This window comes from Oncorhynchus mykiss, chromosome 9 (genome assembly GCF_013265735.2).
Source record: "Oncorhynchus mykiss isolate Arlee chromosome 9, USDA_OmykA_1.1, whole genome shotgun sequence".
Lineage (NCBI taxonomy): Eukaryota > Metazoa > Chordata > Actinopteri > Salmoniformes > Salmonidae > Oncorhynchus > Oncorhynchus mykiss.
Genome location: NC_048573.1, coordinates 63,767,729 through 63,792,818, shown reverse-complemented (window position 1 = coordinate 63,792,818; position 25,090 = coordinate 63,767,729). Strand labels below are relative to the sequence as shown.

The 25,090-nt window shown below is 41.5% G+C and overlaps 1 protein-coding gene across 4 annotated transcripts; it reads left to right on the top strand.

Moving 5' to 3' along the window:
• Positions 1–1,480: 1,480 nt before the first annotated feature.
• LOC110532627 (6-phosphofructo-2-kinase/fructose-2,6-bisphosphatase) lies at positions 1,481–24,984 on the top strand. Of its 4 annotated transcripts, XM_021616695.2 has the most exons (14): positions 5,800–7,006; positions 8,231–8,356; positions 8,497–8,593; positions 8,879–8,945; positions 13,277–13,351; positions 13,895–13,951; positions 14,057–14,178; positions 14,489–14,696; positions 21,675–21,821; positions 22,123–22,227; positions 23,426–23,555; positions 23,694–23,756; positions 23,845–23,909; positions 24,014–24,984. In XM_021616695.2, exons 1-14 carry the CDS (start codon positions 6,865–6,867, stop codon positions 24,071–24,073), a joined length of 1,464 nt encoding a protein of 487 aa, XP_021472370.1. In that variant the 5' UTR covers positions 5,800–6,864; the 3' UTR covers positions 24,074–24,984. The 4 variants fall into 4 exon arrangements, 1 of the variants encoding a protein (XP_021472370.1); XR_005053319.1 differs by lacking the exon at positions 5,800–7,006 and adding an exon at positions 1,481–1,736 and having other exon boundaries at positions 22,123–23,555; XR_005053318.1 differs by lacking the exon at positions 5,800–7,006 and adding an exon at positions 1,917–2,079 and having other exon boundaries at positions 22,123–23,555.
• The last annotated feature ends 106 nt before the right edge of the window (positions 24,985–25,090 follow it).

Here is a 25,090-nt window from a genome sequence, read left to right as displayed (position 1 = left end):
TATAATTTAGCCCAAACAACTACCTCTTTCCCTACTGTATTTATTTTATTTATTTATTTATTTTGCTCCTTTGCACCCCATTATTTTTATTTCTACTTTGCACATTCTTCCACTGCAAATATACCATTCCAGTGTTTTACTTGCTATATTGTATTTACTTTGCCACCATTACTTTTTTTGCCTTTACCTCCCTTATCTCACTTAATTTGCTCACATCGTATATAGACTTGTTTATACTGTATTATTGACTGTATGTTTGTTTTACTCCATGTGTAACTCTGTGTCGTTGTATGTGTCGAACTGCTTTGCTTTATCTTGGCCAGGTCGCAATTGTAAATGAGAACTTGCCTACCTGGTTAAATAAAGGTGAAATAAAATAAATAAATATAATTTGGGGCTTGGTTATAAAATAAGGCATGGCTAGATGCTTTGTCTTGCTGCCAAATTAAACCACCATCCATAGTTTTTTACATTACCGCTGTATATCGAGACATCCCAAGATTTCACTGGATTCTTTTGGGGCCTCACGTGAAGAATGGAGCTTGGGTATGGTACTGACTGTAGCAATACCATGCTTCTGTAGCAGACGTTACACATACAGCTAATGGTAGGCTGTACATTTTGATGTGCATGCAGTAATATGCTGTATGTGACATATTTTTGAACTTGTCTGCTGCATAACACAGTCGGTATTGGTTGGATAGAAACAATTATTGTGTTTTGTTGGTTTTATGATTGCAGCACATAGTAAGCTCCAGTCATTAAAAACATATTTGTTGAAACGTTTAATGTTACACACCCTTTCAAATCAAATCAAATCAAATCCAAATGTATTGGTCGCTACACAGATTTGAAGATGTTATCGCAGGTGCAGCGGAATGCTTGTGTTTCTGGCTCCAACAATGCAGTAATAGACAAAATACTGCAAAGTTGTCTAGGAGCTAGAAACAGGGTGTCCGTGTCTGTCAGTGCCATCTTGCCAGAGAAACTGTAGTATATGGAACACAACAACAAGAGTTCAAGACATGGCCTATAAGTCCTTACTTGTCGCATTCTCATGTAGTAATTACTTTGTATTAACCCTTGGCTCAAATACTATTTGATATTACTTCAAATAGTTTAGCTGGGCTTGATTAAGCTTGCCTGGTGCAATTGAACCAATAGAAGAGTCACAGAAGGGTAAAACCAGCCCGCCTGGCAATAAAGGCAGGCTTAAGCTAAAGCTAATAGTATTCGAAAGATGTCAAATGCTATTCAAACCCAGGTCTGAATGATAAGCGAAGCCACGGAGTTGTAAAGGTTCAAATCCCCTCGATGACCTTTGCTCCTGTTCTGAGCTCACTCCCCTGGGTGTGTGTGTGTGTGTGAGTGTGCGTATGTGTGAGTGTGCGTGTGTGTGTGTGTGTGCATGTGTGCGTGTGCGTGTGTGTGTGTGCGTGTGTGCGTGTGTGTGTGTGTGTGTGTGTGTGTGTGTGTATGTGTGTAAGTTGTGAATGGTGAACCCAAGACCTGGCAAACATTAAAGGACAAGCCCAGCGTATGTCCATGTGGCGTAGAAAGAGGGAGAAGGTGGTGAGAGGGGAGAGAATGCTTTGGCCGAGGGGTTTGGTTACATTAATAAGAGTATCTGACAGCAGAGCCATAGGCATTAGTAAGTCTTCTTCAGACCGTGCACCGTGCAGGGATAGAACTGCTCCATATGGAATACATGATGAGGCACCGCTGTGACAGCGCAGGTGAGAGCATTCAATGATAAACATGCACTCTCTTGAGAGAGAGGAGTAGGAAGAACTAAGATGGTATAGTAAAGTCCAACTTTACTATGCTGTTTCACTTCTGTCTATGCACATGTTGTCCCGAGCACATGTTGTCCAGGGGGCTAAGTGCAGCAGCACAAAAATACACTCGAGCAAGATAGACTTGGTGGATTGGTGTTACACTCTATGATTCAGACAGTGCAGCAGACACTGCTACAGACCGGACAACGTCTTCTCTGGGTTTCAAGTTGCCTTGATTTAGAAAGCTGCCTTGATTTAGAAAAGATGGACATGCAGACGAAATGGGAAAGGACTTGGGAAGGTCTGTCTGTCACTCTGGTAACTCTGATATCTTCTGTTGTTTCCCTTCTATTTCCTTATACAGTAGTGGTATCATCTTTGTGCTCTGTTACAGTGTGATTAGCACAGTCAAGTATAGTAGTAACCTATCACTGAATGAATGCTACAGTTGTAGGATCTTAATTGGAGCCAGTTTGCTACAGCAGGAAAATGATTCTACAACAACAGGAAATGTGAGGCCTGCACACCGTTAAAGCTCCGAATTCACCGCTTTATTGACAACGTTTCCATCTGAAGCGGATCTTGGTCAGGTCATTATATTTAATGGACATTGTTTGTAGGGGTTGATACATATTTTGTATCACAAAAATGAAGCCTTTTTAAACCTTGAATACACTAGAAGTTAACATTTCCTGATGTGGAGGAAAGGTTTATATACTGTTTTATAAACTTTGGATGTATATACTGTATTCTAGTCAAGGCACATCCTATATAACTATACCTGCGCTCACCTTTTCAATTCATATACTGTCTATACACACCATTACACACTGAGTGTATAAACATTATGAACTCTTTTCATGACAAACTGCCCAGGTGAATCCAGGTGAAAGCTATGATCCCTTACTGATGTCACTTGTTAATTCCACTTCAATTGGAGTAGATGAAGGGGAGGAGACAGAATAAAAAAGGATTTTTAAGATTTGAGACAATTGAGACATGGATTGTGTATGTGTGCCATTCAGAGGGTAAATGGGCAAGACAAAATATGCAAGTGCCTTTGAACGGGGTAGTAGGTGCCAGGCGCACCGGTTTGTGTCAAGAACTGCAACACTGCTGAGTTTTCCATGCTAAACAGTTTCATGTGTGTATCAAGAATAGTCCACCACCCAAAGGACATCCAGGAAACTTGACACAACTTTGGGAAGCATTGGCGTCAACTTGGGCCAGCATTCTCGTGAAACGCTTTGGACACCTTGTAGAACCCATGCCCCACCAAATGGGAGGTGTGGGGGGGGGGTGCAACTCAATGTTAGGAAACTATTCTTAATTTGTTGTACACTGAGTATATATACAGTGGAAGTTGGAAGTTTACATACACTTTAGCCCAAAAAATGTAAACTCAGTTTTTCAAAATTCCTGACATTTAATCCTAGAACAATTCCCTGTCTTAGGTCAGTTAGGATCACCACTTTATTTTAAGAATGTGAAATGTCAGAATATTAGTAGCTATTTTGCCACAACTTTGGAAGTATGCTTGGGTCATTGTCCATTTGGAAGACCCATTTGCGACCAAGCTTTAACTTCCTAACTTCCTTGAGATGTTGCTTCACTCTATCCACATAATTTTCCTACCTCATGAGCCATCTATTTTGTGAAGTGCACCAGTCCCTCCTGCAGCAAAGCACCCCCACAGCATGGTGCTGCCACCCCCGTGCTTCATGGTTGGGATGGTGTTCTTCGGCTTGCAAGCCTCCCCCTTTTTCCACCAAACATAACGATGGTCATTATGGCCAAACAGTTCTATTTTTGTTTCATCAGACCAGTGGACATTTCTCCAAAAAGTACGATCTTTCTTCCCATGTGCAGTTGCAAACCGTAGTCTGGAAGTTTTATGGCGATTTTGGAGCCGTGGCTTCTTCCTTGGTGAGCGGCCTTTCAGGTTATGTCGACATACGACTCATTTTTACTGTGGATACAGATACTTTTGTACCTGTTTCCTCCAGCATCTTCACAAGGTCCTGCTGTTATTCTGGGATTGATTTGCACTTTTCGCACCAAAGTACGTTCATCTCTAGGAGAGAGAATTCAACTCCTTCCTGAGTGGTATGACGGCTGTGTGGTCCCATGGTGTATATGCTTGTGTACTATTCTTTGTAGAGATGAACGTGGTACCTTTAGGCGTTTGGAAATTGCTCCTAAGGATGAACCAGACTCGTGGAGGTCTACAATTGTTTTCTGAGGTCTTGGCTGATTTATTTTTATTTTCCCATGATGTCAATCAAAGAGGCACCGAGTTTGAAGGTCGGCCTTGAAATACATCCACATGTACACCTCCAATTGACTAATATTATGTAATTTAGCCTATCATAACCTTCTAATGCCATGACATCCTTTTCTGGAATTTTCCAAGCTGTTTAAAGGCACAGTCAACTTAGTGTATGTAAATTTCTGACCCACTGGAATTGTGATACAGTGAATTATAAGTGAAATAATCTGTCTGTAAACAATTGTTGGAAGAATTACTTGTGTCATGCACAAAGTAGATGTCCTAACCGACTTACCAAAACTATAGTTTGTTAACAAGAAATCTGTGGAGTGTTTGAAAAACAATTTTTTAATGACTCCAAGTTTTAATTACTGTTTTGGGGATGCTTTGCTGCACAGTGAAAAACGTGATTTTCTGTGTTTTATATATATTTCCACACTATGAGGTTGGAATAATATTGTGAAATTTTGAAAATTATGGTAATGCCCTTTACGTGCAAGAACTATTTGAAAAGACTGTTTCAAATTTCTGCCTGTTTTTGATGGGATGGAGTTTTGGCCAGACTGGTGACATCACAAGGTGGTAAATTAGTTAATAGACCAATAAAAACGAGAGTTTCAAACCTCTCTGCCATGTCTCTGCCATAAAAACTAGTTTCTGATAGTCCTAGCAAAATTCTTGCTTGAGAAATTGCACTTTGTTAGGAAGCTTTTTTTGTTTATTTTTGACCATTTTAATTGAAAACAATCACAGTAAGAACTATATTGTTACCGAAAAATGATTTGATATTGAGATAAACATTTCTGCATTGGACCTTTAAGTACAGTATGTTCCATGTAAACTTTTATTATGCAATTTACAGTTCCTCAGAGAGAGAGAGAGAGAGAGAGAGAGATGTTTTCAGGAATACATTTACACTAAGCTGTGGTTTACAGGAGCTGCCCATAGCTCATTTCTCAGCAGCTACAGTGCAGTCAATCCCTGTCATTCTATTTGGAGCATGGAGGCCAGGCTAAATTCCTGCCAGGCCAAACTCTCAGCCAGCAGGGATAGCATGTTCCTCTCTCGCTTCTCCTGGGCTCTACTAACAAAACCAGATCTAGACTCTGTGGTCATTACTGTTGCTGAAAGGCATAAACATTGTCTGTACTGCAGAATATCAGGTTAGATACTTAACATTTTTAACATATGCCAACATTAGGCCTACTGTATGATTTGCCCAGAATGTGGTCAGTTAGGTAGCTTAACAGTTGGTATGAGGTCTGACACTTAGATACAGAATGTATTGCTGTGTTATGGGAATTATATTTTCTGTTGGAGAATAATGGCAGAGGCCAAAGAGTGTCTTACTGCCAAACTAACTGTCTGTCTCTGTTAGAATTTGACCACAAAGTTTTATTCAAAGTATCCTGTCCCAATGCCCATTTCAGCCTTGCTAAGTTACTGCAGGTCTAAGTAAAAATGTGTTACAGCAAACCCCACAGTGGAAATGTCTAAACAATGTTGCCACTGCATGTAAAACCGGATACTATACAGTAGGCCTACACTCGTAGAAAAAAGGGTTCCAAAAGGGTTAATTGGCTATTCCCGTAGGAGAACCCTTTATGGTTCCATGTTTCAAAGGGTTCTCCTATGGGGACAGCCGAAGAAGACTTTTCAGTTCTAGATAGCAATCTTTTTTTAAAGAACGTATGGATATAACATTAATAAGAACTGCGGGGGTAACAATGTCCAGCGGGCCCAGTGAACAAAGCTGGTTGTCTTGACGTCAATACAACTAGTTTGCAACCAGGTTGTAATGGTGTAGTACTGATATCGTTTCAACCAGTGTTGCTCGCCTGCTGGGAGGCTACATTACGTATTGATGACATTATCTAACCCATGACGCCACTTCCCTTTAAAACTCCACTGCATTAAGTTGTAATGAGATCAGATCAGGGACTGTCCATGTCTCATAGGTTGTCAGATGTCTAATTCCTTAGTCAGGTTAATGCCTCATTGCCTTGGTAACCTCTTGAAGTACTGTCAACAAAGTCAGATATTTTCTGAATGAGAATGATTGCACCAGAGCAGAAAGACAGCAGAGAACATAGGGATGAGCTGTTTTGTCAGTTTATTTGCTACCTACAGGCTACAGACAGTGAGAGTGTATGTAATGATAGAGCCAGTTGATCTTTCCTCTGGATCAGCATTTCAAAAGGAACTGTGAACTCTGACTTCCAACTGCCACCTTGTGGTATAATTGAGCAACACCACACCGTTGCCAAATACAAATCAAGCAACATATATGTGCTGTACTATAGCCTCACAACATATATTGTTTTGATCAGTTCCTTGTAACAGTTAACTATGGTAAACTGTTACTCTGTGATGAGCTTGTTCTTCAAAAGGACTGATATATTTAATGCTTTAGTGCCATGTCACCACCACAACACAGACTTGTGTGACTTTGTGATTCCTTCTCCCTACTGGCTGATATCCCAGGATATTTTAGATCCCTCTAAAGTAGTTGGCCTCGGACCATGTTCTACGCTAACTGCTGAGTAGCAGTGAAACAGCATGGCATCAATGAGCTAACATGTGTCCCAAATGGCACCAAATTCCCTATGGACCCTGGTCAAAATTATTGCATTATTTAGGGAATCGGATGCCATTTAGAGGTCCTCCCCTTCCATCGTCCCCTCCGCCTTCTGCTCCTTGGCAACAGTCAGGTGACCCCGCCGGAGTTCACTGAAGCAGGCGGCTGTGTTGCTCCTCTTGTCTCCCTCACTCACACTCGCTCTGCTGAACAGGGCCAGGGGGACTGTGCTGTGTTGCATGACTCTGTCTGTCTGGGCTCTGCCGAGAGCTGACATGTCCACAGAACAGGAGAAGAATGAGCTCACGCAGACTCCTCTGCTCAAGATATGGGTGCCATGGTTGGGGATGGAAGGCTGCAAGCTAAGTCGCCGGAGAGGCTGTAAGTGTGAAGAACCCATTTCTGTCTAGTGCTCTCTTTCTCTTTTTCTGTTTCTTTTTTTCCTGTTTCCGTCTGTTTCTGTCTGTTTCTCACTCTCTCTTTGCCTCTCTCTCTGTCTCTCTCTCTGTCTCTCGCTCCTTCTCTTCTCCTGTCTGTTTTCTCTGTCTCTTCTTTCCTCTCAACTTCCTAATTCATTCATTAGTATAAGCCACGGGAAAGTTATCTTCAACAACAGGAGGATGAGTGCTCAAATTTTGATCTTGTTGCTATGTTAAGACTATGATCGAATGTTTCCTAGTGTAAATCTTAGATCTGTTGAATGGTTTCCCTCCCTCCTCCTCCATGCCCCATGTGTGAGAATAAGATGAATCCTACTCTAACATTGTCCTGTGACCTGTAATATATGAATACTGTATACTGACGCTGCAGTCAGTCGTCATTCATATAGACTACCAGCTTCTATATCCTGCAATACGTCCTGGTTCTCCTATATCCTCCCTCATACTACCTATTGTACTGTAACACTCTTCTAAAGTCTCAGTTAAGTGGAGTTGCTTCCTGACATGTGAAATGATATCTGGTGCCGTGTACAGATATGCAGTTTGAACATTACTTTATTGAGAGGTCTGATGTAGCCTGTGGAATGATTCTGTTCCACATGCTTTCACAGTTATTTTGTTTCTACGATGAAATCTCATGCTGAACAAGAGGTACTGCATGCTGGTACTGTCTGCAGTGGCACCCTTGTCCCAGTGTGTTGTCACCGATGTGACTGGCTGCATGGGATACTCTGTGGTTCTCAGGGTATATTCTGAAGTAGTCTTACACTCTTAAAGGAGTTGGCTAATTACTCTGGGATTATTATGCAGAACACATTACCTCTGGCGATCCTGTTGACAAGGTAAGTAAGACATAACATGGTAACAATGAGGGCTCAACCAATCCTTGCCTGTTGGGATACGTGTGCCATGGTTAACAGATATTTGATCTCTCTGTCACCTGGTGTTCTCACTCTTGAGGAGATGGTGAGGATTACCTCGGCAATTGGTACACACACACACACACACACACACACACACACACACACACACACACACACTGTGTGTGTAAGTGTTTACTCTCACCAGTGATTTGTGCCTTGTTAAAAGTGTTCACAGAGAACCACTCTATTTACCTACCAGGCATGTACAGTAGATTCCTAAGGTCTGTCTTGTTTTTCCCCAGCCTCTGTGCCCCAGCTCACCAACTCCCCCACTCTGATTGTGATGGTTGGACTGCCTGCCAGGGGGAAGACATACATATCCAAGAAGCTCTCCCGCTACCTCAACTGGATAGGGGTTCCAACAAAGGGTCAGTTCACAACCAACACACTAGCCAAGTTAAATGACCTGAGGTGTGCTTGAGTACTCATACACGTCACTGAGGATTGGAGTTTATGGTCTTTCCCTTATCTATCCTATATCATGTATCATCAATCACCTATCGTCTAGTCTTCAACTTGGGCCAGTATCGCAGGGAAGCAGTCCAGAGCTACAAGAACTTCGAGTTCTTCAGACCGGACAATGAGGAGGCCATGCAGATTCGCAGGTAAGAGATTCCTCAGGTTTGATGGGTTTCTCTATCTATGTGACGAAGCTATGGGTGGGGCTGCGTCTGAAATAGCACTCTTTTCCCCATAGCACTCTACTTTCCCACTACTTTCATTGTCAAAGTAGCAGTGCACTGTATAGGGAATAGGGTGACATTTCAGGTGCAGACTAGTGGTGGTTTGTGTAAAGTATTACGTAACAACTGACATGCTACGTCCTTTTGTGCTGTGAATGATCTTTCTGTGGTTAATCCAATGATTTCTCATTGCATTTGCTTTCTCAGGGCCTGCGCTACAAATGCCCTTAAAGATGTAGTTATCTACTTCTCAAAGGAACATGGACAAGTAGCCGTGAGTAAGAGGACAATTTAAAACTGCCCCTCTGAGCTGACTGTCAATAGGGCAAAGACACCATACCTCTTACACCTGACTGACACATACTGTACTCAGGGTGGACAGGACATTGAACTTCAAACACACTGTACATGATAAACTGGATACTTCCAGGTGTCCATGGGTAAAACTATATTTTGACCTCTATGGATTTACAGATTAAATAAAGGTTAAAGAAATATACACTGTGCCAATGTTCCCTCTATGCTGCGGGTGCACAGTAGCCCCAAGACTGCTGCTCAGCTCCCCCTGGACTGCCAAGCAGACGAAATATCAGCCCACAGAGAGAAGTACGAGATTGAACTTCACTCAACTTTCTAGAGCGGTGGTCATCAAACTCGACTAATTGATCTCCAAGGCATTCCTAATCGATCGACAAACATTTCTGTAAAAAAACAAAAAACAAAGATAAAGCCTTGTGTTCCTATTTTGTTTTGCCATTTTGAACAATTTCATGTGTCTGAAAGTACAAACTCTGCCTGTTGGCGGGACCGGAGAGCAAATCAAGTGTACTATAGGCATACAATGGGCCAATCTGATGGCTCAGATAACGTGTCTGCAGTAACGTAGCAGGCATAAATGAAAGCTACAGCAAAATTGATACTGTAAGATTTCAAAACGTCTAAAATCATGACTAGAAAGAGACTGTCAATGAATATAGCGAAGAGCTGCTGTTTTACGAGTGAGTTCATGTTTAAGTTCTTACTCAGCACTGTCAACACTTCGTATTCAACATTAAACCTGTGTTTTTCCTATTTCCACTCAGCGCTACAATAAGCACTGTAGCAGTAAGGAATGAGTAGGAAAGTATATATATATAGGCTTGCGTTGTTGTTATTATTAGCGGCTTGGGTCTTTTTTAACATTGAGGAATATTTCTCTTATTCTGTTCATGAGAGTAACAACACATTTGTGGATGATGTGCGGTGCAACTCCAGTTTCACCATCAGCTCGAAGACAGTGTCCCTTTTGGTCCGTGTCAGTGGAGGAAAGGGAGAGCAGAGGGATATTGAGAGGCGGACCCTAAATCTGCTGCTCTCTGCCTCCATTGAGACTAAAGATCAGATGCAGGCACCATCAGCCCAGTAAAATATTGAAATGTTTGCTCACTCAGCTGTGCCTCACAAGTAATACAACAACGGGTCTATTACGGGAATGATCATATAGCCTACCTTACAACAATGCGGTGCCCGAACAACAATGCGGTGATAATACAGTTGAAGTCAGAAGTTCACATACACCGTAGCCAAATACATTTCAACTCAGTTTTTCACAATTCCTGACATTTAAACCTAGTAAAACAATACCCTGTCTTAGGTCAGTTAGGATCACCACTTTATTTAAGAATGTGAAATGTCAGAATAATAGTTGTAAGAATAATTTATTTCAGCTTTTATTTCTTTCATCACATTCCCAGTGGGTCAGAAGTTTACATACACTCAGTTAGTATTTGGTAGCATTGCCTTTGAATTGTTTAACTTGGATCAAATGTTTTGGGTAGCCTTTCACAAGCTTCCTACAATAAGTTGAGTGAATTTTGGCCCATTCCTCCTGACAGAGCTGGTATAACTGAGTCAGGTTTGTGGACCTCCTTGCTCGCACATGCTTTTTCAATTCTGCCCACACATTTTCTATAGGATTGAGGTCAGGGCTTTGTAATGGCCACACCAAAACCTTGACTTTGTTGTCCATAAGCCATTTTGCCACAACTTTGGAAGTATGCTTGGGGTCATTGTCCATTTGGAAGACCCATTTGCGCCCAAGCTTAAACTGCCTGATTGATGTCTTGAGATGTTGCTTCAATATATCCACATAATTTTCCTCACTCATGATGCCATCTATTTTGTGAAGTGCACCCGTCCCTCCTGCAGCAAAGCACCACCACAACATGATGCTGCCACCCCCGTGCTTCACGGTTGGGATGTTGTTCTTCAGCTTGCAAGCTTCCCCCTTTTTCCCCCAAACATAATGATGGTCATTATGGCCAAACAGTTCTACTTTTGTTTCATCTGACCAGAAGACATTTCTCCAAAAGGTACTAGCTTTGTCCCCATGTGCAGTTGCAAACCGTAGTCTGTCTTTTTTTATGGCGGTTTTGGAGCAGTGGCTTCTTCCTTGCTGAGCGGCCTTTCAGGTTATGTCGATATACGACTAGTTTTACTGTGGATATAGATACTTTTGTACCTGTTTCCTCCAGCATCTTCACAAGGTCCTTTGCTGGTGTTCCAGGATTGATTTGCACTTTTCGCACCAAAGTACATTCATCTCTAGGAGACAGAATGCATCTCCTTCCTGAGCGGTATGATGGCTGCGTGGTCCCATGGTGTTTATACTTGGGTACTATTGTTTGTACAGATGAACGTGGTACCTTCAGGCATTTGGAAATTGCTCCCAGGGACGAACCAGACTTGTGGAGGTCTACACTTTTTTTTCTGAGGTCTTGGCTGATTTATTTTTATTTTCCCATGATGTCAAGCAAAGATGCACTGAGTTTGAAGGTAGGCCTTGAAATAAATCTCAGGTACACCTCCAATTGACTAAAATTATGTAAATTAGTCTATAAGAAGCTTCTAAAGCCATGACATAATTTTCTGGAATTTTCCAAGCTGTTTAAAGGCACAGTCAACTTAGTGTATGTAAACTTCTGACCCACTGGAATTGTGATACAGTGAATTATAAGTGAAATAATCTGTCTGTAAACAATTGTTGGAAAGATTCCTAAAGATTCCTTTCTTAGCAAGAAATTTGTGGAGCGTTTGAAAAACAAGTTTTAATGACTCCAACCTAAGTGTATGTAAATTCTGACTTCATCTGTACACGTGGTGATAATGTATTGGGCCTATAGCTTACTGCACAAACCTCATTGCTACAGTACTGTTTTTAATTGGTTAATAGGCTTACGTTTTTAAGTCTTGTTAAAAAAAACTGAGCGGTAGATCTTGGCTAGCATTTTGAAAAGATTGGTGACCACCGTTCTTCAGTTTTCCCTGTTAACACTATCCACATTTCCCTTTAATGTGGCAATTGTGATTGAATCTATGCAATATCAGCCACTTTTAATGGTACATATCGAAACAAAACAAACTATGCAAGAGATTTTGTTGTTGGCAGAAAGCATCAGAGTAGGATTCTATTGCATTGACACGCACTACTCAGTCCGTACTCTACACAGACCGATCTGTGCAATTTACTTTGAACTGGACTGTGTTTACAGCATGAGGGGTCTTGAGTAGATGCGCTTGTTTTGAGATCAAAGTGAGAGCTGCATGTAGCAACGTGTGTACATTTTGTTCATATCCTTTGCTAGTTAGTGAGTTATTAGCCCAGTTATAGATAGGGAGTGATTGCTTCCTACAAGACCACAAAACATGTACATATCCAGACATCTTTGAAAAGCGATTCAGGCGAAGAGCTTTTTTTGTCTTAAAGGGGCAGTGTTTTATTTTGAGACATGTTTTAATAAGCTAAGTAGCCAATAGGCAGAGGGTAGCATAATTTGTCTGATTCTCTGTAATGATGGTATGGGAATAATAATGTATTTTACTTTGTAAAGTGGTTTCTTACATCAAACAACACAACAAAATGTTCAGTCACCTCCTTGTCTGATGGACAAGTGGATAAGCAGGTTAATGTCAAGCCCTGCATGTTTTTTTTCAAACGTCTCAAGGAATATAGGCCTACATTGAACACCACACATTGGCTGCTACACTAGGCTGAATGATAGAACAGGTATTTCCATGTTAAACTGTTATGGGATGTATTTTCTCCATTGTTGTTGATGGTTGACCACCCAGCCTACATGGCCTACTTGGCCCCTGTTAAAACTGTAACTTAAAACGGGTACAGGCTCAGTGTTCACTGTAAACTTTCGCTGGAAGTTTCTTTACAAAGTTCAAGTTTGCGCTCAGCAGACCTGAAATTTGCTCAGTGCCAAAATAATTTTGAGGGAACATTGCACTGTGCCCACAGTGCCCACGTTCTGCTACATTGACTGGAATGTATAGATGTAGGATCTTCATTTAAGCCAGTTTGCTACAGCAGGAAAATAATTCTGAAGCAACAGGAAATTATAATTTTTATGTGGATCATAATTAATGGACCTTTTTGTAGGGGTTGATACATTTTTCGTGGTGGAAATGACAAAATATAGAAGCTTTTTAAAAAAATCAAATACACAAATACAATGCTCAGCAACAAAATAGTAAAACAATCCTACATCTGTAAAATCCTACATCTGTACAGCCGATTAAAATATATTTTCTCTCAAATTTCTATCCTCTTCCCTCCAGGTGTTTGATGCCACCAACACAACACGGGAGAGGAGGATATCCATTGTGAGCTTTTCCAAGGAAAAAGGCTACAAGGCAGGTTCAAGGGCAGGGCAACTGACAGTCCTGTAGCTGCTGCTATACATAATGAATAAACACTTTACTACCACTGCAACAGCTAAATACAAACTCAGATGGTGAAACTGGACAAAACCCCTTTGGTATTGTAACGGTTATCTTGGGGTGAAGTAGAGTCGGACCAAAATGCAGCGTGGTGGTTATTCATGTTTTTTAATAAAGGAAACTATACATGACGAAACTAACAAAACCACAAACGTGAGAAAACCTAAACAGCCTATCTGGTGAACAAACAAACACAGAGACAGGAACAATCACCCACAAACACACAGTGAAACCCAGGCTACCTAAGTATGATTCTCAATCAGAGACAACTAATGACACCTGCCTCTGATTGAGAACCATACTAGGCCGAAACATAGAAATAACCCAAAACATAGAAAAACAAACATAGACTGCCCACCCAACTCACGCCCTGACCATACTAAATAAATACAAAACAAAGGAAATACAGGTCAGAACGTGACAGGTATAATGAACACAACTGAATTGTCCTTACAGGTATTTTTTGTGGAGTCCATTTGTGATGATCCAGACATCATTGCACAGAATATCACGGTGAGAAAGTATATTCTCAAACCTTACCGGAGGGCTCTCTGTTTCTAAGATGCCAAACTCTGCAAGATGTTAAACTCTACACTGTGACACTGACCTTTGTCCCAGGAAGTGAAAGTGAGCAGCCCAGACTATGTGAACTGTGACAAGGATGAGGCGCAGGCAGACTTCCTGAAACGTATCGAGTGCTACAAGCAAACCTATGTGCCTTTGGACGATGAGAAAGACAGGTAGAGTTCAACAGACTATGCCAACTAGCCTGGTCCCAGAACTGTTTGTGCTGTCTTGCCAACTCATTTATAGTCATAATCAAAAAAACACATCTGGGATCAGGCTTTATGCCAACAGCTCCTCTCCCTGAATGAGAGAAAGAGTAAAAACTAAACTGAAAAAAAATACTTGGTTATCTGATACCTGTGATTAACAAAAAATCCATCTCTCCTTCTATCTTCCTGTATTTCCCCTACATGTTATTGTGTTGGCACCTGTCTTGAATAATAATTGTCTCCCTATGTGTCTCTCTATATTTCCTATACAAAGGCATCTGTCTTACATCAAGATCTTCAACGTGGGCTCTAGGTACTTGGTGAACCGTGTGCAAGACCATATACAGAGCCGGATCGTGTACTACCTTATGAACATCCACGTCACACCGCGCTCTATCTTCCTGAGCCGCCACGGGGAGAGCGAGCTGAACCTGCTGGGTCGCATTGGGGGAGACTCAGCACTCTCTCCCAGGGGTCACAAGGTCAGTAGGCCACACAGGCACAGTGGCTTGGAAAAACTTCCTAGAAAGGCAGGAACCTAGGAAGAAACCTAGAGAGGAACCAGGCTCTGAGCGGTGGCCAGTCCTCTTCTGGCTGTGCCGGGTGGAGATTATAACAGAACATGTCCAAGATGTTCAAACATTCATATATGACCAGCAGGGTCAAATAATAATAATAATTACAGTGGTTGTAGAGGGTGCAACAGGTCAGGACCTCAGGAGTAAATGTCAGTTGGCTTTTCATAGCCGATCCTTCAGTTAGAGACAGCAGGTGCGGTAGAGAGAGAGTCGAAAACATTAGGTCCGGGACAAGGTGGCACGTCCGTTGACCACGTCAGGGTTCCATAGCCACAGGCAGAACAGTTGAAACTGGAGCAGCAGCACGACCAGGTGGACTGGGGACAGCAAGGAGCCATCATTAAAACAATAGAGGTCCTAAAACGGAACATTGAGGAAAACCAAAACTTACAGTTGATTTGTCAGAGGACAAACCATCCACAGAGACGAACTGATATCTTTCCCGACAGATAAGATCTGAAATCAGGCCAGAACTTGTCCGTGTAGACCAATTTTGGTTTCCAATCTCTCCAAAAGAATGTGGTGATCGATGGTGTCAAAAGCAGCACTAGGGTGATTCTCACGAAATCTTGGTTTCAAAGATTTCAAACATGAAATCTTTAAAAAGACTTGCATCAACAAATTTCCTTTATAGGCATAAATAACAAGGTCTGTGTTTGTGTTTGTGAGCATTCATTTAAAAACAGTTACTGACAATTTAACGCCTTTATGAACATATTTTCCAAAACAAGTACTAAAGAATATCATTACCGCAATGGTCTGAAAACATCAAGACCTTTAGGAAAGCTAATACATTTTCAAAAAAAAAAAGTTTATTAACAGTCATGCACAGAATACTTCAACTCTGAAATAATATAGATTTTTAAATTAACAATTTTTTATTGATTTTGACTGATTTCTCTCATTACCGCAGCACCTTCCGCAATCTACAACCTACATTTTTTGATAATAATTACAATTTAACATTAACACTGGAGTGATAGATGTGCAGATGATGATGTGGAGATACTGGGGTGCAAACGAGCAAAAATAAATAACAATATGGGGATGAGGTAGTTGGGTGTGCTATTTACAGATGGGTTTCAAGTTCAATCAATTTCATTTTGCAGTGCTTCAAAAGTACATAACACACATACAGTGCCTTGCAAAAGTTTTCACCCCCTTGGCATTTTTCCTATTTTGTTGCATTACAACCTGTAGTTTAATTTTTATTTGGATTTCATGTAATGGACATACACAAAATAGTCCAAATTGGTGAAGTGAAATGAAAAAAATAACTTGTTTCAAAAAATTCAAAAAAATACAAAATGGAAAAGTGGTGCGTGCATATGTATTGACCCCTTTTGCTATGATGCCCCTAAATAAGATCTGGTGCAACCAATTACCTTCATAAGTCACATAATTAGTTAAATAAAGTTCACCTGTGTGCAATCTAAGTGTCACATGATATGTCACATGATCTCAGTATATATACACCTGTTCTGAAAGGCCCCAGAGTCTGCAACACCACTAAGCAAGGGGCACCGCCAAGCAAGCGGCGATATGAAGACCAAGGAGCTCTCCAAACAGGTCAGGGACAAAGCTGTGGAGACCAGGGCTGGGTTATAAAAAAATATACGAAACTTTGAACATCCCACGGAGCACAATTAAATCCATTATTAAAAAATAGAACGAATATGGCACCACAACAAACCTGCTAAGAGAGGGCTGCCCACCAAAACTCACGGACCAGGCAAGGAGGGCATTAATCAGAGAGGCAACAAAGAGTCCAAAGATAACCCTGAAGGAGCTGCAAAGCTCGACAGCGGAGATTGGAGTATCTGTCCATAGGACCACTTTAAGCCGTACACTCCACAGAGCTGGGCTTTACTGGAAGAGTGGCCAGAATAAAGTAATTGCTTGCACATTTGGTGTTCGCCAAAAGGCATGTGGGAGACTCCCCAAACATATGGAAGAAGGTACTCTGGTTAGATGAGACAAAAATGTAGCTTTTTGGCCATCAAGGAAAACACTATGTCTGGCACAAACCACACACCTCTCATCACCCCGAGAACAACATCCCCACAGTGAAGCATGGTAGTGGCAGCATCATGCTGTGGGTATGTTTTTCATCGACAGAGACTGGGAAACTGGTCAGAATTGAAGGAATGATGGATGGCCCTAAATACAGGGAAATTCTTGAGGGAAACCTGTTTCAGTCTTCAAGAGATTTGAGACTGGGACAGAGGTTCACCTTCCAGCAGGATAATGACCCTAAGCATACTACTAAAGCAACACTTGAGTGGTTTAAGGGGAAATATTTAAATGTCTTGGAATGGCCTAGTGAAAGCCCAGACCTCAATCCAATTGAGAATCTGTGGTATGACTTAAAGATTGCTGTACACCAGCGGAACCCATCCAACTTGAAGGAACTGGAGCAGTTTTGCCTTGAAGAATGGGCAAAAATCCCAGTGTCTAGATGTGCCAAGCTTATAGAGACAAAAGGTATTGACTTTTTGGGGGGGGGGATAGTTATGCACGCTCAAGTTTTCTGTTTGTTTCACAATAAAAAATATTTTGCATCTTCAAAGTGGTAGGCATGTTGTGTAAATCAAATGATACAAACCCCCCAAAAATCTATTTTAATTCCAGGTTGTAAGGCAACACAATAAGAAAAATGCCAAGGGGTTGAATACTTTCACAAGCCACTGTAGGCTAAGAACAGAGAACATATAAAAACAACACATACAAAAACATTAGAACAGCACATAATCGTCAATACACACACTGGCCTGTATAGTGTCCCTTGGGGATGATGTTTCTATGACCCCAAGCTGGTGCAGCTCCTTTATCTTCAAGCCAAAGTTGTCATGCGTTTTGCAAGCACATGTTCTCTGTCTGTGACATGGCTTAAGGTTAAATAATTGAGGCTTGGAGAGGTTGTGCCTCATCAGACAAATCTTCTATGAAGGCTCTCTAACGGAAATCTGGCCCTTTTTCCGAATTTCTCCGGATTTCCCATTTATTACAATGGAGACTTAATCTTGATGAAGGAAGCGTCTAACAAGTTTGCGCATTAGTCTTTTCTGGCTGTTACTGGGTAATGTTCTCTGATGACCTCTCTTTGTAGTTTTCTTCTGGACCTCTCTGCCTTCCATGTTGACAATTACCTGCTTCCTCTTGGCCATCATCTCATGTCTTTTCAGTCTTTTCTTTAGGTTGACCATCTCTTTGTTCCTCTCCAGCATCTTCTCTTCTGTGTAACGCAACTTTGATCTCTATTTTAATAGTGTTTTCTTTCTTCTGTTCCTCTTTTTGGGGGATTCCTTTGGGGTAGATGTCTTCATTGGTCCAGGTGTCTGTAGAGATGTCTCTCTTCTTTTAGGCGTTCAGTTGATGGCAAGGACATTTACAGTGCCTTGCGAAAGTATTCGGCCCCCTTGAACTTTGCGACCTTTTGCCACATTTCAGGCTTCAAACATAAAGATATAAAACTGTATTTTTTTGTGAAGAATCAACAACAAGTGGGACACAATCATGAAGGGGAACGACATTTATTGGATATTTCAAACTTTTTTAACAAATCAAAAACTGAAAAATTGGGCGTGCAAAATTATACAGCCCCCTTAAGTTAATACTTTGTAGCGCCACCTTTTGCTGCGATTACAGCTGGAAGGCGCTTGGGGTATGTCTCTATCAGTTTTGCACATCGAGAGACTGAATTTTTTTCCCATTCCTCCTTGCAAAACAGCTCGAGCTCAGTGAGGTTGGATGGAGAGCATTTGTGAACAGCAGTTTTCAGTTCTTTCCACAGATTCTCGATTGGATTCAGGTCTGGACTTTGACTTGGCCATTCTAACACCTGGATATGTTTATTTTTGAACCATTCCATTGTAGATTTTGCTTTATGTTTTGGATCATTGTCTTGTTGGAAGACAAATCTCCGTCCCAGTCTCAGGTCTTTTGCAGACTCCATCAGGTTTTCTTCCAGAATGGTCCTGTATTTGGCTCCATCCATCTTCCCATAAATTTTAACCATCTTCCCTGTCCCTGCTGAAGAAAAGCAGGCCCAAACCATGATGCTGCCACCACCATGTTTGACAGTGGGGATGGTGTGTTCATCTGTGTTGCTTTTACGCCAAACATAACGTTTTGCATTGTTGCCAAAAAGTTCAATTTTGGTTTCATCTGACCAGAGCACCTTCTTCCACATGTTTGATGTGTCTCCCAGGTGGCTTGTGGCAAACTTTAAACAACACTTTTTATGGATATCTTTAAGAAATGGCTTTCTTCTTGCCACTCTTCCATAAAGGCCAGATTTGTGCAATATACGACTGATTGTTGTCCTATGGACAGAGTCTCCCACCTCAGCTGTAGATCTCTGCAGTTCATCCAGAGTGATCATGGGCCTCTTGGCTGCATCTCTGATCAGTCTTCTCCTTGTATGAGCTGAAAGTTTAGAGGGACGGCCAGGTCTTGGTAGATTTGCAGTGGTCTGATACTCCTTCCATTTCAATATTATCGCTTGCACAGTGCTCCTTGGGATGTTTAAAGCTTGGGAAATATTTTTGTATCCAAATCCGGCTTTAAACTTCTTCACAACAGTATCTCGGACCTGCCTGGTGTGTTCCTTGTTCTTCATGATGCTCTCTGCGCTTTTAACGGACCTCTGAGACTATCACAGTGCAGGTGCATTTATACGGAGACTTGATTACACACAGGTGGATTGTATTTATCATCATTAGTCATTTAGGTCAACATTGGATCATTCAGAGATCCTCACTGAACTTCTGGAGAGAGTTTGCTGCACTGAAAGTAAAGGGGCTGAATAATTTTGCACGCCCAATTTTTCAGTTTTTGATTTGTTAAAAAAGTTTGAAATATCCAATAAATGTCGTTCCACTTCATGATTGTGTCCCACTTGTTGTTGATTCTTCACAAAAAAATACAGTTTTATATCTTTATGTTTGAAGCCTGAAATGTGGCAAAAGGTTGCAAAGTTCAAGGGGGCCGAATACTTTCGCAAGGCACTGTATCTGCCATGACTACAAGTTCTGATAGGAATTCAGGGAACTAAACAGTAGCTATAAAAAGTGATTGAGTAGGCTGCATAGATTTCATGACTAGAAGCTCAAAAGACGAAACCGCAGTAATTTACTTTTTTGTAAATTGAAATGTTCTATCGTAAATGTTAGCAACACCTCCGCCTTTGTGAGATGCGCAAGGCATATACTCACTAGTGTAAACAGGAGGAGAGGCCTCATTTAACACAGTAAATTCATCAGGCTTAAGCCATGTTTCAGTCAGGCCAATCACATCAAGATTATGATCAGTGATTAGTTCATTGACTATAACTGCCTTGGACGTGAGGGATCTAACATTAAGTAGCCCTATTTTGAGATGTGAGATATCACAATCTCTTTCAATAATGACAGGAATAGAGGAGGTCTTTATTCCAGTGAGATTGCTAAAAGGCAAACATCGCCATGTTTATATTTGCCCAACCAAGATCGAGGCACAGACACGGTCTCCATGGGGATAGCTGAGCTGACTACACTGACTGTGCTAGTGGCAGACTCCACTAAGCTGGCAGGCTGGCTAACAGCCTGCTGCCTGACCTGCACCCTATTTCATTGTGGAGCGAGAGGAGTTAGAGCCCTGTCTATGTTCATAGATGAGATGACAGCATCCCTCCAGCTAGGATGGAGTCCGTCACTCCTCAGCAAGCCAGGCTTGGTCCTGTTTGTGGGTGAGTCCCAGAAAGAGGGCCAATTATCTACAATTCTATCTTTTGGGAGAGGCAGGAAACAGTTTTCAACCAGCGATTGAGTTGTGAGACTGTATAGCTCATCACTCCCCCTAACTGGGAAGGGGCCAGAGACAATTACTTGATGCCGACACATCTTTCTAGCTTGTTTACACACTCAAGCTATGTTGCGCTAGGTGACCTCTGACTGTTTCATCCTAACATCGTTGGTGGCGACATGGATAACCATATCCCTATACTCTCTACACTCGCCAGTCTTAGCCTTAGCCAGCACCATCTTCAGATTAGTCTTAACATCGGTAGCCCTGTCCCCTGGTAAACAGTGTATGATCGCTGGATAATTATTTTTAAGTCTAATACTGCGGGTAATGGAGTCGACAATGACTAGGGTTTTCAATTTGCCAGAGCTAATGGTGGGAGGCCTCAGCATCTCAGACCCCGTAACTGGTGGAGGAGAGACCAGAGAAAGCTCGGCCTTTGACTCCGAATTGTTGCTTAATGGGGAGAGCCGGTTGAAAGTTTCTGTCTGCTGAATGAGCGACACCGGTTGAGCATTCCTACAGCATTTCCTTCCAGAAGCCATGAGAAAATTATCTGGCTGTGGGGACTCTGCAAGGGGATTTATACTACTATCTGTACATATTCCTACACTTAAATTACCCTTGCTTAATGATTGCATCTGAAGCTAGTCTTGTAGCACGGCTATCCTCACCATAAGGCGATCGTTCTCCTGTATATTATGAGTACAGTGACTGCAACTAGAAGGCATAATGTTAATGCTATTACTTTGCTTCGGCTGGTGGAGGTCCTGTAGAACCATGTCCAGATAAAGCGTCCTGTGGGAAAACGTTGAATGAAAAAAGTAGAGCGAGGGAAAAAATGAAAACAGAATTGTTTTAATCCAGATATAATGCTATTGTCCCATCCAATGACTTAATGTATTGGGCCCTCCCTTATGTAGAAAATAAAAAACCATAAAGCATAATGTATATGTGTCTCGGAGGTTGGGTTGAAATCCGAAATATAAAATGTCATTCTCCGCAAAGAAAGTGGACAATAAAGCATTCTTCTATAGTAAATGATTGTGTAAAAAATCACCCCCACCCACTCCCTGTGAACATGGTCTGTCCCTGTAGTATGCCACTGCTCTGGGGGGCTTCATCAAGGGCCAGCATATAAAGGATCTGAAGGTGTGGACCAGCCATATGAAGAGGACCATCCAGACTGCAGAGCATCTGGGGATTCCATACGAACAGTGGAAGGCTCTCAATGAGATTGATGCAGTAAGTCACTGTTTACTGCTGAGTTTAAACGAGATTTATACAATAAGTCACTATTTACTGCTGAGTTTAAATGAGATTGATGCATTTAACCACTGTTTACTGTTGAGTTTAAGCATACATTTTATGTGAGTGTGTAATGCATATATACAGTTTGCTGTGAATGTGTGACCAACTGAGCTAAAGTCAATGCATTGCCCTGAAGAGCTAATGCAAATCTTTCGGTCTCGGTATAGGTTACTCATCACTGTACATGCCCGTACCACTCATTGACATCTTCTCTGCACCGCCATTTCCTCCTCAGGGTGTGTGTGAGGAGTTGACATATGAAGATATCCAGGAGAACCACCCAGAAGAGTTTGCACTGAGAGACCAGGACAAGTACCGGTACCGTTACCCCAAGGGTGAGGTAGGACCTGTCTTAATTCACCACACACTGCTTACAAAATACACACAAAATATACATACACTGTACATTACTCAGACAAATTGTGGAGATCTTAGTACAACACCTAGCAGTCATAGAACAACACCTAGCGATCATAGTACAACACTTAGTCATCTTAGTACAACACCTAGCGATCATAGTACAACACCTAGTCATCTAAGTACAACACCGAGTCCTCTTAGTAGAACACATAGTCCTCTTAGTAGAACACCTAGTCCTCTTAGTAAAACACATAGTCCTCTTAGTAGAACACCTAGTCCTCTTAGTAAAACACCTAGTCCTCTTAGTAGAATACCTAGTCATCTTAGTACAACACCTAGTCATCTTAGAAGAACACCTAGTCCTCTTAGTAGAACACCTAGTCATCTTAGTAGAACACCTAGTTATCTTAGTAGAACACCTAGTCATCTTAGTAGAACACCTAGTCCTCTTAGTAGAACACCTAGTCATCTTAGTAGAACACCTAGTTATCTTAGTAGAACACCTAGTCATCTTAGTAGAACACCTAGTCATCTTAGTAGAACACCTAGTCCTCTTAGTAGAACACCTAGTTACTGTATCTTAGTAGAACATCTAGTCCTCTTAGTAGAGCACATAGTCCTCTTAGAAGAACACCTAGTCCTCTTAGTAGAACACCTAGTCCTCTTAGAAAAGCACATAGTACTCCTAGTAGAACACCTAGTCCTCTTAGTAGAACACCTAGTCATCTTAGTACAACACCTAGTCCTCTTAGTAGAACACCTAGTCATCTTAGTACAACACCTAGTCTTCTTAGTAGAACACCTAGTTCTCTTAGTACATCTTAGCTACCCTAGTAGAGGTGGATCTGAGTGACTGGGAAAGATAATTAAAGATTATTTTCTTTATTGTCACATACACCGGATAGGTGTAGTGAAATGTGTGGGTCAGCCATGGTAGTACGGCGCCCCTGGAACAGATTAGGGTGAAGTGCTTTGCTCAAGGGCACATACAACAGATTTTTGACCTTGTCTGCTCAAGAATTCAAACGTTTCCAGCTGGAACCAAGCCGAGCTGGTAAGGAAAGAAAGAAAATAGAGAGCATGGTGTGGTTCAGGTTGGTGCAATAGTATGAAGAAGGTACATTTCCTGGTGCAATAGAATGAAAAAGGTACACTTCATTTTCCTCTCTCTACCACAGTCGTATGAAGACCTGGTCCACCGTCTGGAGCCAGTGATCATGGAGCTGGAGAGACAGGAGAATGTGCTGGTCGTGTGTCACCAAGCCGTCATGCGTTGTCTGCTGGCCTACTTACTAGACAAAACCGCAGGTACTTTACAGTCCAAAATACATGGATTCATTTAGCATTGTCTTGTGGTAGTGAAGTTGGTCATGTCTACGACTATCTCGTCACTCAAAACCAAATCTCGCATGCGCACTGGACTAGAGACTACTTTTTTTTCCACAGATGAGTTACCATACCTAAAATGTCCTCTTCATACTGTGCTCAAACTTACACCGGTGGCCTATGGTAAGTTGTTGTCCAATTGGACTTGAACAAATTCACATGCTGTAATTGGATCCAACAATTTCACTCATATCTCTTTCTCCTGGTACAGGGTGTAGAGTGGAGCACATTTGCCTAAACATTGAGGCAGTCAACACGCACAGAGAGAGACCTGGGGTAAGCTTTACAAAACGTATCCATTTATTCCAAGCACAATAGGAAAATGTTATAAGAGATTCCACAAATCTAACGGTGTGACTCCATGTGTGTTGTTGTTGTAGAATGTGGACATAACCAGAAACCCAGAAGAGGCGCTGAAGACTATTCCTGACCACTTTTGAATATGATTTAGAGGATATGGACTCTAGGACCGTACTGAACCAGCAATATTATATTTTCAAGTTTTAACTTTATTGCTCGATCAATTATGTCTTAGTACCTTTTCCCGATTAAACTTGTCAAAATCAGCAAGTGTCAAAGGGGAAAAAGATAAGGAAGAAGATTAGATGAATAGAAGATCAAAAAGGACAAACTCCACTGTCTCCGGAAACAGTGAGGGGGAAATGGACTTTCTGCCTCCAACATGGGACGGCTAAAGCCCAGTACTGTATGAGTGTTGTTGACTGACCTATAACGTCCAATATATGTGCATCAGTCTGCTCTGTCTTACCCAAGAGTCTCATGGTGAAGTGCAGTCGGACAGGCTGTGTGAGAGGTGGTTTGGCATGGTATTGTCACTAGAATGTGAAAGAGGCCAGACAATTCTAACATTAGGCTACAGGATGACGAAAGTAAAACATCCTCCATTCTAGTAGATTAATAAACACATCTTCTGTTTCTTAATGATACATGTCTGACTAAGTGTCAACATTATGAACAGTTCCCAAACAAACAACATGTCTACATTTTACCAGACTCTCTGGTCTTATAGTTGTGAGTGGGTAGATTTTAGATTATTTTTTTTCCGTACTGGTCCCACGTGGGCATTGAACCCACAACCCTGGTGTTGCAAGCACCAGATCTACCAACCGAGCCACACAGGACCTGATGGATGTGAAAAACGGTGTGACTTTGCTAAAGGAGTCTCTTGGCTTGGCTAGATCTGCAACACTACTGATTACATATTTTTAAGAAAACTTGTTGACAATAAATACATTTGTGACAAAGGTATACAATACCACTAGTTAAGACAAAGAGTTTATTGTACTGAATAAGTGGAACTAGATTTATGAAATAAATGGTGAAATTAAAATAAATTGCTTTGTTGTTTTACAGATCATGCAAACTTTTATTAGAGCCTAGATGTCAGATAGTCATTTATAAAAATTAAAGATACTTGTTTTACATTTGTCGGCCTA

Bases quoted from the DNA above. Each gene is read 5' to 3' on its own strand.
- LOC110532627 (XM_021616695.2), top strand. From the start codon at position 6,865: ATGACTCTGTCTGTCTGGGCTCTGCCGAGAGCTGACATGTCCACAGAA. The intron at 7,007-8,230 runs GTAAGTGTGAAG...GTTTTTCCCCAG, and splicing joins GCTAAGTCGCCGGAGAGGCT to CCTCTGTGCCCCAGCTCACC. The intron at 8,946-13,276 runs GTGAGTAAGAGG...TCTTCCCTCCAG, and splicing joins AGGAACATGGACAAGTAGCC to GTGTTTGATGCCACCAACAC.